This window comes from Colobus angolensis, unplaced genomic scaffold, assembly GCF_000951035.1.
Source record: "Colobus angolensis palliatus isolate OR3802 unplaced genomic scaffold, Cang.pa_1.0 Scaffold68, whole genome shotgun sequence".
Lineage (NCBI taxonomy): Eukaryota > Metazoa > Chordata > Mammalia > Primates > Cercopithecidae > Colobus > Colobus angolensis.
Window position 1 is genome coordinate 8,385,371 of NW_012120487.1, and position 15,507 is coordinate 8,400,877.

At 38.9% G+C, this 15,507-nt stretch overlaps 1 protein-coding gene across 1 annotated transcript in view; it reads right to left on the reverse strand.

Moving 5' to 3' along the window:
• The window catches only part of USP24 (ubiquitin specific peptidase 24), a gene marked incomplete at its 5' end in the record, with an annotated part of 148,101 nt that extends 132,595 nt beyond the window's left edge, over nt 1–15,506 (reverse strand). The window contains one exon of the mRNA XM_011926379.1: nt 15,438–15,506. Within this exon, the coding sequence (XP_011781769.1) occupies nt 15,438–15,506 (69 nt within the window). The remainder of the gene's footprint in view (nt 1–15,437) is intronic.
• Nucleotide 15,507: the final 1 nt, after the last annotated feature.

Consider the following 15,507-nt stretch of genomic DNA (forward strand, 5'->3'; position numbering starts at 1 on the left):
AGAGGGGGAGAGAGAGAGAGAGAGAGGAGCTAAAGAAAATACGACAAAATGTTTGCAAATAATGAATCAAGGTGAAGGGTATACAAGTGTTCACTGTATTGTTCTTTCAACTTCTGTAGACTATAAATTGTTCAACATAAAAACCTGGCAAAAATATATCTAGTATTGCATTAGTCCATTTTCACGCCACCGATAGAGACATACCTGAGACTGGACAATTTACAAAAGAAAGAGGTTTAATTGGACTTACAGTTCCACGTGGCTGGGGAAGCCTCACAATCAAGGCAGAAGGCAAGGAGGAGCAAGTCATGTCTCACATGGACGACAGCAGGAGCAGGCAAAGAGAGAATGAGGAAGATGCAAAAGTGGAAACTCCTGATAAAACCATCAGCTCTCATGAGACTTATTCACTACCATGAGAACAGTGGGGAAAACTGCCCCCATAATTCAATTATCTCCCACAGGTCCCTCGCACAACACGTGGACATGGGAATTATGGGAGTATAATTCAAGATGAGATGTGGGTGGGGGACACAGAGCCAAACCTTATCAAGTATCAAATCAAATTATACCCAGTTGAAATTTGTAGTAGACCATTTTCTAATATTTTACTAAGTAGCTTTCCACAACATTCCCCAGGCTGTCAGAAGTTCCTAGGATACTTTGAGGTCCTAATGGGGATAAGCTATACTGAAAAAACAATCCAAGTGACTCTGATCTGATGTTGGCCATCCCTAGCAACTCTTTAGAACCACTGGAATAGGTTATGAACCTCTTAAAAGCAAGGGCTGTATCTTAGTTCTCAGAAGCCAGAAGAGAGCCAAAGACATTCAACAGATTGCTCAGTGTTGAACAAATAGTTACCATACCACTCTTTCTTTCCTCTTCCTACTCCCACTCCACGTACTTTTTTTTTATTTTGGGAGGAGAAAGGAGAAAAAATAAACAGTATCTCAATAGCTTTACTTCAAAATAAACTCACTTGGATTAATAGTGTAATCATTAATCATTATAGAAATAAATGAAATAAATGTGACTATTTGAAACAAAAACAACACTAAAAGTCAGTTTTCTGCTTTATACTGTGACATGTTTTCTCTTTTCTCTCTTTCCTCTCCAGAAATGATAATCTCTGCAAATAATCTTCTCCTTACTAAAGTAGAGCTCACCTAAGTGATGTAACAAAACCAAATAAAAACAGACTGGCAAACAGTCCTACTAAAGGCTGAAAAAGGGTTTGTTTCTTTTAGCGTCCACTATGTTCTTTCTTGTGTCCAATATTTTTCTATGAGGTAAAGAAAAAACATAAATCAAAGGAAGTGGTACAGAATACCAAAGTTCAAATTTAATGTGTTATATCCAAAATTGTATACATTATAAAGACACCAGCAATAGCTCAAAAAATGTTCCTTCCCACCAACTGTAATACAAGGCAAACACTATGACAGAAATCTGCCAACAGACTACAAAAACATTTATGCTATTTTCAAGCTACTGTGTAGGGTATTTTAGGCAAAAGTAGATTTAACAGACTATTTGATAAGCATGAATGGGGGAAATGTGTTCCCAAATGGTGATGCAAATAAATATTTTCCAGATCAGATTCTTTGATTCAGTTGAGTATCTCCTGTGTCAAGGGTTTCCCTGAATTGTCAGGAAACACAGAAAACCAGATGCTGCTCTCAAAAGACTCAATTTAGACCAGGCGCAGTGGCTCATACCTGTAATCCCAGCACTTTGGGAGGCCAAGGCAGGTGGATCACGAGGTCAGGAGTTTGAGACCAGCCTGGCCAAGATGGTGAAACTCTATCTGTACTAAAAATACAAAAATTAGCTGGACGCAGTGGGAGGTGCCTGTAATCCCAGCTACTCGGGAGGCTGAGGCAGGAGAGTCGCTTGAACCCAGGAGGCGGAGGTTGCAGTGAGCCGAGCATGCTACTGCACTCTAGCCTGGGTGACAGAGCAAGACTCCGTCTCAAAAAAAAAAAAAAAAAAAAAGACTCAATTTAATATGGTGACAAAGGAACAATGCCAATGTAATGAAATAAATGCTATGACAGAGGTACGAAAGGGTTTCTATTCAAACTCAAGAAGGGACGTTTAACTAGCAGGAAGGGAAGAAAGAATGAGAGGAGGTATAATGGAAGGCATCAAGTTCTCACAGAAAACCATTAGCAAGTGATTAACAGTACAGGTGGTATGTTAGCATTCGGAGTCTCTTGGGACTTGCTGGACTTAAGGAAGGAGGATGTTCCTACCCTATCTCTGCCAACTGCAAGGCTGTGTTAAATCTATTGTGTAGAGAAAGGATCAAATGTAAGGATCAAGTTGATACCACACACATAGTGCTATGGAACAGCCCACTACGGCAAGAGGCGAGGGAGGAGGGCATGACAGGCAGGAGTAAACCCACGTGCACAGGCAAGGAGTCATAAGAGGATCTAGCAAATTTTAGAACTGATTGCCTTTTTAAGTATCTTCTAAGAGTTCATCAATATTCACCGTGCTTTATTTTTATATTCATTAAAATATATAACCTAAGGCAAGCGTTGTATTTTCAGTATATTTACACCATTCCAAGGTATATTTCAAAATGTTTTTCAAAACTGCAAGTATATAATACATTGCAGTTGATATTTGTAATCATTACCGTGTTTGACACACAGAGAACAAAAAGGCTATTCTAAGAAACTAAACAACACACATCTGAAACAAAAAATTACTAAATTAGATGGTAACTGTTTCAAGCGATGTGTATACCGACTCTTTTCTCTCTCTCTCTCTCTCTCTTTCTTTCAAGATGGAGTCTTACTCTGTCACCCAAGTTGCAGTGCACTGGTGCAATCTTGGCTCACTGCAAACTCTGCCTCCCAGGTTCAAGCAATTCTCCTGCCTCAGCTTCCTGAGTAGCTGGGACTACAGGCATCCATTACCACACCCGGCTAATTTTTGTATTTTTAGTAGAGACGGGGTTTCACCCTGTTGATCCGGCTGGTCTCAAACTCCTGACCTCAGGTGATCCACCTGCCTTGGCCTCCCAAAGTGCTGTGATTATAGGCGTGAGCCACCACGCCCAGCCTGTATACTGACTCTTAAAGCTTATTTTTAAAATATTCAATACCATGTGCAACTGTGGATAGACTCAGGCAGGGGATCACTTGTACAAGCATGCTAGTCGAGAGAACGACACAGCACCTTCACAAGTGATAGCAATTGCTCAATCTTCCTTTCCTCAACTCCCACTATCTTTATAAACTTACGAATAACCAAAGTTTAAAAGTACCTAATGAGAAAGCAAGATAAACTATAGAATAAACACTCTGGAGCATGAGTACAATAAGACATTTTAAGTGAGAGAGATCATATTCATAAAACTTTTACTACTGTATATTGTAATTGTTCTATTTATTAGTTCCTGTTGTTAATCTCTTACTGTGCCCAATTTATACATTAAACTTTATCACAGGTATGTATATATAGGAAAAAACAATATATGTAGGGTTCAGTACTATCTGTGGTTTTCTGCATCCTCTGGGGTTCTCGGAATCCATTCCCCACAGATAAGGGGAGACACCAGTGTATATCTAACAAAGGAAATGTGATGATTAAATAGAGAAAGTTTATGAGGAAGGATATATTAAAGATAACCTACAGTCAAAGACTTCCTCAGGTCAGAAGAACAGTATGGTAAAGTAAATAAAATACATCTCAAGAGGCAGAAGGCTGGGTTCCTTTTCTGACTCTGCTGAGCCAAGAGTCAAGGTCCTCCTCCCTAAGCTGACAAGGCTTACCACCACCAGATCTCCATGGTCCCAGCTCTGAAACAAATAATCCATTTTAATCCTTAAAGTTTCAACTTTTAGTTCTACTTACTGGAATAAGGAGAGGGAAATGCAGGAAATATTGTCAGCTCTACAGATAATTGTGCTGTTTTATGAAGTATACCTTGCTAAGTAGTCTTAATATTTCTCTCCCATATTACAATCACTATGAACTGGGAGAATACAAGGTAACTGCATCATTTCTAATCTTCGATCCTCCTTAATAGATGCTTAAAATTTCTCTACCACAGGCATGTTTTATACTTCAACCATAAAAAGCTCAAAGTATTAGAAAGCAAACAGCACTTCCTTGTTATTCTCTAAAGGTGTCAGTATATCTGCACATATATCATGAACCAATTGTTTTAATGGTATAAATCATATATTTTTGGCTGACATAATTCAACACAGAGAGTCTGGTTGCTCAATAGACACCTGACATTTTCTCAAAATTAAATACATTACATACATGTGTGTGCATGTGCACATCTAAAATATTTTAGCTGTTAACTAGGGAATTATAGGATGATCTGCTGCTACTGTAACTCACCAAAATATTTCAAAATAAGGTAGACATCATGAGAAGTATATTACTAAAAGAAAAATTATTAACATTTTCCAAGTTTTAGCACAGTTCATTCCAATATAAAACTGACCACAAAAGCAAAATACTTATAATAAACTAAGCAGTCCTCATGTTATTAATGCCAGACAGGTTTTTATTTACCGAGTTACTGCTATTTCCACCATAATTAAGTCTTTCAAAAATTACCAACATTTCTCTAAAGTAATTTTTTTATTATCAATAATCATTAAGAGATTTTTAGCCTAAAATAAGACTTAAAGCAATTTCTCTTTTTGGGAAAAACTGATACACTTATGCTTTTAGGATAAAAAATAATGCCATTTCATTAAAATAATTAACATCACTCTTTAAAAAGATACTAGTTGAGAGAGTCATCAATCTACTAATATTAATCATCTAACAGGCAAATAAATACAAATTCTGTCTATTCCATGACACTAAAGAAATACTGCTTAAAAAATATATCATTTGGCTTCTTGGCAGTGGATACCACTATGAATCAAATTACATCACAAAAAATTCTAGAGGCACTATACAAATGCTTTTGATACACAGATTTAAGCTTTCATATTTAACCCACAACTCTTCAAGACCTCTCTCTAGTTTCTGAAAGAGAATATTAAGATTTATTAGACTTGGGGCATAAGAAACCAACCAGCTTTGAATTTATAATAAGAGAAGGAAAATGTCTAATTTGTTCACCATTGTATTCATTTCTAACATCTCGCTTAGTACCTAGCACACAATAAGTTCTCAATAAAAACTTACTGAATGGTTATTTTGTTAAACTGGATCATGGCTGTTTTGCTGCTCTGACATTTTCAGTATAATGCCTATTCTTTCCATTGGAATTTGATCTAAACCATTATTTAATTTAAAACTAGTTTTTATTCTGAGAACTCTTTATTTTTTACTTAATAAAAACAACAGAAATAGCAGCCCCACTTTCTTAAAAATGTGCAAACAGACACGAGAGTCCATTAAAGTATACAAATGAGAGAAAGAAAGTTAAGTAACAGATGAGACTGTGAGTGCAACTACCAACGGCCCCACAATGAGTAATACTGCGCAGGTCACAGGAACAGAGGTCACCAGGGAAGGCCATGTCAGCCAAGTGTGTGTTTCCATTCCATCCCTTTGGCCAAAAAAAGGGCTTTAAACACAGCTGTTTTCAAAATGTAGTCACCACAGAACTTTGAGAGTCTTCAAAAGCTGGCAGATAATCTAAAGGTCAATCAAAATACACACTGGAGTCATATATAACAATGTCCTAAAAACAATTAGCAAGGCAAAATGCTGTGAGATATGGGGGCAGGACAAGGGGAGCATGCAGAAAAAGAACAGAAGGGGCAGAAAAGGCAACGAAATAGAAACTCCATTAAAGCTTAAACAGTGACTCAAATTCAAAAAGTCCTGCTGAATTGCATCTTCTGAGTCAGTTTTCTTAAAGCTAGAAATAACTATATAACAGAACAGTCAAATGTGAATTCTAGATTTTAAAAAAAAGTTCCCAATGATGTGCTAGGAAGCAGTATACTTTTTTCCTTATTTCAATTAGATAAAAAGCAAATTAAATCTTTTTTATATTTCATTTTCCTCATTAGTAAAGTTTTTGAATAATTTTAGAGTCTGCAAAATTTTCCTAAGAATTATGCAATACTTTAATCTTTTTAACTACTCTCATTTGAACACAGCTTGGTTTGCTTTTAATTTTAATAAAGTTTATATACTTTTTAAAAACTCATGAAAGAAAAATTCTAAAACACAGAAAAATAGGCAGAGTATAGCCCTATCACCCCAAAATAACAGTATTAATATTTTAGTACAAGCTTATTTTCAAAATTAAGTATGCATATTTACATGTATACATGAGAGGTCCCATAGCTCTTAATTTCTTAAAGGAGTCAATGAATGAAAAAATTAAGTATTCTAGATCTAGTCTAAGATGATGCCCACTTTATAGAGGAGAAAATGGAGTTTCAGAAAGGCAAACCGACTTGCCAAATAACAGCAAGAAACAGAATGCTGAACAGAAAGGTACAGTCTCCCAAATCCTAAGCTGAATACTCTTTCAAATACCATGAGACGTTTTCTTTCATTTCATTTACTATTTTCTTTCCATCCAACCACTGAGTCATCTCTCTATCCAACTAAGTATTATTGTGAGCCAGTACTAGGGACACAGAGATAAAAACAGTCCTGTTCAATGCCTAATGGGAATTATCAATACACACGTGCAAATGCAGAAAAATTTTTAACTGTTTTACTTGGTGTACATGCAAAATGCAGTGGGAGAATGTAGTGGTGTAAGACAAGTGTTCCCTATAGAGAAGTGGCAATTGAGTTAACCTTGAAGAATGATTTAGTGTTAGACAGGCAGAAGAGATATCGGGGAGTAGGAATGAGAATGGGAAAATAGCAGCTAAACTGCAAAAGAGCTTAGAACAGGAAGGCAGGAGATAAGACCAGATAGGTAAGTCTGGAGACCTTGAAAGAAAAGGAGTTTAGGTTTTACCTATACAATATGAGGAACCACAAAACCATTTTACCAAGACTATTCCACAATTAAAACTTACATTTTAGAGAAATCATTCTTGTGCCAGTGAATGGCAGAGAAAAACACTAAAAAAGAAAAAAGGGTGGCAGGGAGGACATAAGCCAAAACCAGAGTAGTAATAGTGAGGATAGAGGGAAGGGGCATGAGAAATATTTAGGATTAGAATAGGTTATTCCATAAGAAAGAGAGCAAGGAGTCTAGAATAACACAGATGATTAATTATAGTGTTGCTATTCACAGAGTACCTTCATATTTTCTAGGATCTGAAATACATCTTAAACTGCTACCAAGGCTGGGCATGGTGGCTGGCTCACACCTGTAATCCTGGCACTTGGGGAGGCTGAGGTGGGCAGATCACCTGAGCTGAGGAGTTCAAGACCAGCCTGAGCAACATGGCGAAACCCCGTATCTACAAAAAAGAATACAAAAATTGGCCAGGTGTGGTGGTGCACACCTGTGGTCCCAGCTACTTGAGAGCCTGAGGTGGGGAGGATCACTTGAGCCTAGGAAGCAGAGGCTACAATGAGCCAAAATCGCCTCACTGCACTGCAGCCTGGGTGACAGAGTGAGACTTTGTCTCAAAAACTAAAACAAAATAATAAAATTGTTACCAAAATGCTCCACACTATAGATTACCAACTATAGTTCTCAAAAAGCAATTAATGTTCAACCAAAACTGACAATATAGGAGAAATGGAAAAGGGGAAAAAAAAAAAAGGAAATGCTGAACTATTTACGAAAATCTGGGTTTTAACCGTACATGAAGCAGAGACTGAAAAGTCTTGGATTTGAATTTCTGACCAACAAGTCTTTCTGACAAAGAATTTAATTTCAGAAACAATTTTGGAAACCTACTGATACAGGAGTTAAGTACAGCTGGCTCTCTGTATCCATGGGTTCCACATCTGCAGATTCAACCAACTGCAAATCAAAATTATTTGAAGAAAAAATTAAAAATAAGACTACAGGCCAGGCGCGGTGGCTCAAGCCTGTAATCCCAGCACTTTGGGAGGCCGAGACGGGCGGATCACGAAGTCAGGAGATCGAGACCATCCTGGCTGGCACTGTGAAACCCCGTCTCTACTAAAAAAATACAAAAAACTAGCCAGGCGAGGTGGCGGGCGCCTGTGGTCCCAGCTGCTTGGGAGGTTGAGGCAGGAGAATGGCGTAGACCCGGGAGGCGGAGCTTGCAGTGAGCTGAGATCCGGCCACTGCACTCCAGCCCAGGCGACAGGGCAAGACTCCGTCTCAAAAAAAAAAAAAAAAATAAGACTACAACAATAAAAAAGTACAAACAAGAAACAATATGACGTAACAACTGTTTACACAGCATTTCCATTGTATTAGGTATTACGAGTAATCTAGAGATGACTTAAAGTATAGGGGAGGATGTGTGTAGGTTAGATGGAAACACTAGGGACTTGAGCATGGCCGGGTGGTGTCCTGGAACCAGCCCCCTATGGGTATCAAGGGACAACTGTATTGTGTTGCTTTATAAGTAATGGTTTTATAAAATATTCTTGATATAAACAAGTGAAAATATAATAAATAATGTCAAATGAATTTCACAATACAAATAAGTGGCTTGATGCTACAGGAAAGTAAATTGTGTGCTACAACTACTTGTTAGTGTTTATCTTTAGAAGTAGGAAGCCTTTGGTGAGTACCTAAAATATTATTTATTTTTGAAGAGAACAATCACATCTTCAACTCAGTCCTTTAAAAGATTTCACGGACTGTTGCATCATGTCAGAAGCATTTTAATTTCTGGAAAGATTGTAAGAATAAAATTTAAACTTACTTGTGTTAGCTCTTCAGAGAAAATAAAAACAAATAAAATCTACGGTTATATATTCCATTAACTAGCATATGGTAATCACCTCTAAAATAGTGGATTCTCCTTCTCACACATAACACACACAGAGAAATAAAAAAATGGAAGCTAACAATGGTGGGAGCCAGGTTTCTCACTAGTGGACAGACAAGTGACCCTGTAAACATACTATAAAAACAAATGGTTATAAAACACTTCGCCAAAACTCACCACAGAGATTATGGACAAAAACAATAATGTTGGCCAGGTGTGGAGGCTCACACCTGTAATCCCAGCACTTTGGGAGGCCGAGGTAGGCGGATCACTTGAGGCCAGTGAGACCAGCCTGGCCAACATGGTGAAACCCCGGCTCTACTGAAAATACGAAAATGAGCCGGACGTGGTGGGTGCATGCCTGTAATCCCAGCTACCTGGGAGGCTGAGGCAGGAGAATCACTTGAACCTGAGAGACGGAGGTTGCAGTGAGCTGAGATCACACCACTGCACTCCAGACTGGGTGACAGAACTATACTCTGTCTCAAAATAATAAAACAAAACAAAAAACAGCGCTGGGCATGATGATTCACGGCTGTGATCCCAGCACTTCAGGAGGCCGAGGCAGGCGGATCATGAGGTCAGGAGTTCGAAATCAGCCTGGCCGACATGGTGAAACCCCCATCTCTACTAAAAATACAAAAATTAGCAGAACATGCCGGCAGGCGCCTATAATCCCAGCTACTTGGGAGGCTGAGGCAAAATAATCGCTTGAAACTGGAAGGCGGATGTTGCAGTAAGCCAAGATTGCGCCACTGCACTCCAGCCTGGGCGAAAGAGCAAAACTCCATCTCAAAAAAAACAACAACCAATAATGCCACCTACTATCACCTACTGTCAATACGAGCTTAACAACAATTTTTATATCAGCTGTGACTGAAAAATGTGATAACACTAAACAATAAAAATTCCTATGATAAGGAGAATGAGAAATACAAGCTTAAAAAAAAGGAAGTAAAACTCCCTAGAAAAAAAGGGAGGAGAAAAACATTTACTCTTTTGAAAATGAAGCACAACTCTCTTAGCTGTACCTCTGTAATCTAGTATTATGACTGAAATGTCCTCACGTCTGAATTTTCCAGGTATCTGAAGCCTACTTCTCCATCCGTCCAACTTTCTTCTTCTTCTTTTTTTTTTTAAGGAAAACCTTACTAAAATACATTAAACATTCCTGACCCTTCTTAAGCAGACCATACTGGAACCTCTTCTTGACTGTGACATCATTGAAAAAATAGTTATCCTCTCAGGGCCATGAAACACATAAAGCTGTTTCAAATCACCCTACACAAATTGGCTAGTGTGATTTGGTTGAGTCGGCTTTTAAAGCTTTCCTGTCCCCTCCTTGACCACTAAGCTGCTATGTCACTTCTCACTATTGTCGAGCTCATCACCTTGTGTTTAGACTGCCATAAAACCATTCTAATTTGATAGGAAACCTAATATTGAAACTTGTTTGAACTGCATTTTTTTTAAGCTTAAACACGAATGAAATGCATGAGCTTTAGTGCACTGAGAGCGCTTAGTGAGTGGAGTAGTGCATGAGCTTTAATGCATGTATGAAGGTGTTCTGAAATGGTTCAATCTTATGTGTTTACTTCTTATGTCTCTCTGTGGTTCCATATAAGGAAAATTTCCAGGAAAAATGAACTCCAGATTTGAGATTCTACTAAATCTTTCTTAATATTTTCTTATTAAAAGCAAAAAATGCCCTCCTTCACACTCAGATTCAAGTAAATGGTATATGATATTGTAGGCAGTAAGTATAAAAATACTTAAGTATATGGACTTACTTTTCTATTAACATTGAAACCTTTTCCTCAAATTGCTAAAACATTACAACATTTGTTTTTCTAACATTGAAATTGTTTTCAAAATTTAAGCTAACAATATTACTATGCTGTATAAAGCTGTCACAACCTACTATGATTTCACTAAAACCACATTCACAGACACGCAAAAGGTACTCCCTTCATGCCAAATTACATTCATTCTAAAAGTGAATGGCCAGGTAATTACAAGGTGAGACTCCAACCATTAGATTAACTCACAGACCTAATTCCCAAAGGAAATATATATATATATATATATAGGATCAGAAAGAAATTCTTACTTAAAAATTAGGCTATACTGATTCTTCTTTAATTCCCTATTTTTATTTCATCTACTTTCAACTGATTTGGGAAATTATTTCATTTTCTTACTCTAAAGCCTTTTAAGGGCCTTTTTTTTAAAAGTTACCAAATCACAGTAATTCATAAACCACAGGTCATGGATTCAAATCACTAATAGTTAACTAAAAGCTACTCATTTGATATTCACTCCACATTCATACTAGGATTGCCGTATTTTGGGAAAAGAATAACATGAATTTTAACATAAACCTTAATTATACACACTGACAGTATTACAATTTTAATCCATTTATAATTAACACTTACTACCAAAGGGGAAAAAAAGAGACAGGAATGAGGTAAGTTAAGGAAGTACAAATTAATATGCTTTTTATTTTTATGTGACTTAGATATATTACAGCAGGACCAACTTTGGGGCTCTAAACTTAAAAAAAAAAAAAGCAATGAAATCTTGAAAGTACTTCTGACAAAATAATACCTCCAGAAGGAACATCCACATTAAAACAGGAACAAAGCAAGGAGTTCATAATGTTTATCAGATCACAATATTAAATGTCACTTCTGGGACTATTAATTAACAGCACTAGACAGCAAAGAAAAGTATTTCCTCAGTTAATATGAAATTTCCTTCCCAAAACTTCCACTTTAGTATTTTCTAAAGACAAACTTAATAAATAAGGTATTCTTTATAGTATTAATGTATGAAGGTATTCCTTATGGATAAGGTACATTTCATCATTGTTAGGTTCTGTAAGATGCACAGGATACCTGGTTCAGATTTCTACTGATCCCCTGGAGGGATTACAAAGGCCTGACTCTTCCGGTTGTGCACAGAACAGAACCAATTGGTACGCACTTAGGAGGCCAAAGGAGTTTACATTAGCCATGCAGTAAAGAGTGAAGAATTCTGACGGGGGGGTGGTTAAAAATCAGAATAAGTTATTTAGAGCAGCTGTGAGAGATCACGCTCTTTAATAATAGAACAGACTCTTGTGTGCCGCGGAATGATTTTGAAGTATTGCTATTCAAAATCAAAACTGGACAGCTTCTCAAAGTCCCTTCCAGACCCAGAGACCAAGAACATTTACATCCAACAATACTAGTGAGAACCAAACACATCTTTTCTGGAAAACAGTATCTTTACTTACTTAATTGGAGGATATTAACAAGGTGGCTTTCTATGCAGTTCTGTGTTTTGCTAGATATCTGGGTATTTTTTATCTGCATTCTCCTTGCTTCTACTGAACCGGAAGTTAACAGCTTTCACTGTTCAAATATTAATTTTTAAACCAATCCCTAATTACAGTAGGGCCCCAAACAGATTTACCTAACTAGCTACATGACCTTGGGCAGTCATTTCTCGGAAAATGAGAGGCTTGGACTAAGACCCACTAGAATGTAAACACCATGTTCTGTTCACCACTCTACTCCCTGCCCCTGGGACAGGAAGGCATAAGAGAAAACCATTGCTATCCCCAAACTACAAATATAAAAAAAAACTTAAGTCATTTTTTTCTTTTCTAATCAATTATATTTTATTCTGTTTTCCCAATTTTTAAAGAAGACAATGAAACTGAAATTTCCTATGCAGCAAATAGAAATGGATATAATTTAAAATAAGGTTCTGTTTTTAGAAATAAAAAGGGTTAACTATATAATAGCTGACAATCTTCACCCAGTTTTTTTACTCTTTTCTTCCTTCCCTTTAACCCATTACTGTGTCCTATTCCATTTTCCTTGAAAGAGAGGCCGAAAGAGTGCAGGACTTACAGCAAAAGGGCCTGAGTACTAGCCCCACCTCTTCTATTAACTGACTCTGTGGGGACAAGTCACTTCCCCTTTGGGGCCTGAAAGGCTGCATTTGTTAAACAAGGGAGCAGCACTAGTTATTAATTTCTAAAGTATGCTTCTTTTTTAAAAATCTGATTCACCTTATTTTCTATCCATTATTCGATTCCTAATGCCTTGATTGGTGCTCACCACATCATTGCACAGTAGCCTCAAAATCTGTCTTTCCCTCATTATTTTTCCTTACTATCCATAATGTTACCACACAAATTTAATCCCAAAACCACGAGTTGAGCAGAGTGAAAAGCACACTGGCTTTGAAGTCAGAGACCTGGGTTCACAGCCTCTGCCACCCACTACATAATCGTATCACTAAAATGGCTACGTTAACTCTCTCACCAAGGGTTAAATAAACCGTATAACGCACCTAAGACAGGGCCTGACACCCTGTAGATGCTGGATAATATTTATTGCCTTTCCCTATTTCCCAAGATCAAGAGCCTCAGTTTCCCACTGCGTACACCAAGGATGACCAAGAAGTTGCATAGGTGGCATGCATTAAGATTTTTAAACAACAGAGGCACATTCTGCGTTAAATGTTCCCAAAAGGCTCCTGTGTGTCAGGAAAGTGTCAGCCTGCCAACCTCTGCCAACACGCTTTCTGGGTAAAGCAGCCTCAGTCACCAGCTCCTCTAGAACTCTAAAAAGTAAACAGTGCAGCCTCCCTCCCCCAGGCCAAATCCACAGGTCTAGGAGAAATGAGGACTTGATGCACTGCTTCAAAAAGATGAAGATTTTATGGATTTTAATTTACCGCAAACCAAACTCCTTAGTCTGCCATTCACATAAGAAGCCACTCCCAATTCTTTGTACTTACATGTACTGGCAGTAAGCTAAGGTTAGCGCTAATGTTAACATGAATGCACCAAGCATTGTAATTTAAATTGATTTTCCAATCACAGGAAATTAAAAGGTATGACAAAAGAAAAAAAGAATCAAATTCGTCACATAATGAGGATACACTGAGCTTTGCAGTTATACAAACACCTTCTGAAAAAGCAACGGCTTTCTTCTTGATTTCAAAACTGGGTCAAAACTAGAAGGAACAAGGGAGGAGTGATAGGAACTGGCAATGAGAAGCTCATTTCTTAAAGTGACTTAAGTACGGTTACTCAATTATATGGGATTTTTTTTAAATTCCCAAACTAGGAATAATAACAATATTTATTTCCAAATACTAGTCAACGATACAGCTGAGTTAGTGGGTTACAGGGGCAATCTAGCAACTGTGTCAAAGTGTGGAAGCCAAAGAAATCTTGTGCAGAAACCATTTTTTTTTAAGTGCCACCTTCTTGCTCAAGCTACTTCAGCCCCAGGAACTGTTACAAAAGCATACAATTAAAAGGATATAAAACTGCTCAGGAAAAAGTCTTTCAGAAGGCTTAGCTTCTCTAAGCTTCCGAATTCGTATCTCTACCTAATAATGCAATCCCAATAATTTGAGATCTGTGCTTTTCTGTGGTCAGGTCAAGCTGCTCTACCAGCCCCTGAAATGAACTACCCAACGAATCTGACCAAAATTCCTGCCATGAGCTCTGTTTCTGCAAAGTAATTGTTCAAAAGCACTGCTGCTTCTGGTTGATCTTTTTTCTTCATTGTAGAAGAGTCCGTTTTCTTCCCCCATGTTCCTTGCTCACACCCCAAACTAAACAGGCACAGTTTTCTCCACCTAGACTTGAGGTCTCTGATCAAAGCCATTAGCCTCAAAACTCCTCCTCCACTTCCATTGGGCTCCTACCCTGTTCCGTGCCCCTCTGCACAGCACCTCAATATGACTACAATCTCTTTCCCCAGTCTAGTTTTCTCTCATTTCTGACCTTATCGATGACCAGTACTCCCTCTTAACCCAGACCTGGTCCCAGCTCTATCTTCCAATTCCAGTTCCCACCCCTGCCCAGGCCTCCCACCTCTGCCCTCTCAGTGCAATCCCCACTGCTCTAATACCTGATCTTATTCAAGTCCAGTGCCCACAACCCAGACTTTATTCAAGTCCTTATTCCTGGCCCCGGCCCCTTCCCTCTTCATTTTAAATCCTACTCAATGTCCCCTCTTTCCGATCCTTGACTAAAACCCCAACCTCATTCCTAACCCCAACAGTTTTCCTATGATCCTGTCAAAGACCACTACTCCGGCCGGCCCACACCACTTTTTCTGACTCTGAACCTGGTGCCTCCGCCAATCCTTCACTGAAACCTCGTGCCACAAAATCTCCGACCTAGCCTAGTGCACCAGTACCCCATTTCCGACGCCCTACTGCACGCATCCTTCTCACTATACGCTCAAGTGTCTGTCTTCCCATCTCGGATGATAGCCCTGGAACCTCCTCCCCATCGTCGGCGTGCATAGCCAGAAGCCTAAGGGACCCCTCCTCACCCCAACCCACAGCTCTGCTCTCGGCATCCCTAATTCCCTTTTACACGCCTCTCCTAAGGGTCCCTCTCCCCACTTAACCCCAATCAAGTGACTTCGGTCCCCAACTGGGGCCTGGGGCTTCTGTCTCCGCCCCGCCCCCACTAAAGCCCCCGCCGAATGCCCTCTTCCCACACCAAGCCCAGCGGGGTGTGTCCCCTCCCAGTAACTCCAGCCCAGTGGCTTCCCACAGAGGTCTGGTGTTACCCCTCCTCACCTCCGCGTCCACCACTTCGTGGTAGGCGGGCGGGGGGTCGAAGCCGCCCCCGCCTCCGGTGCTCCCGCCG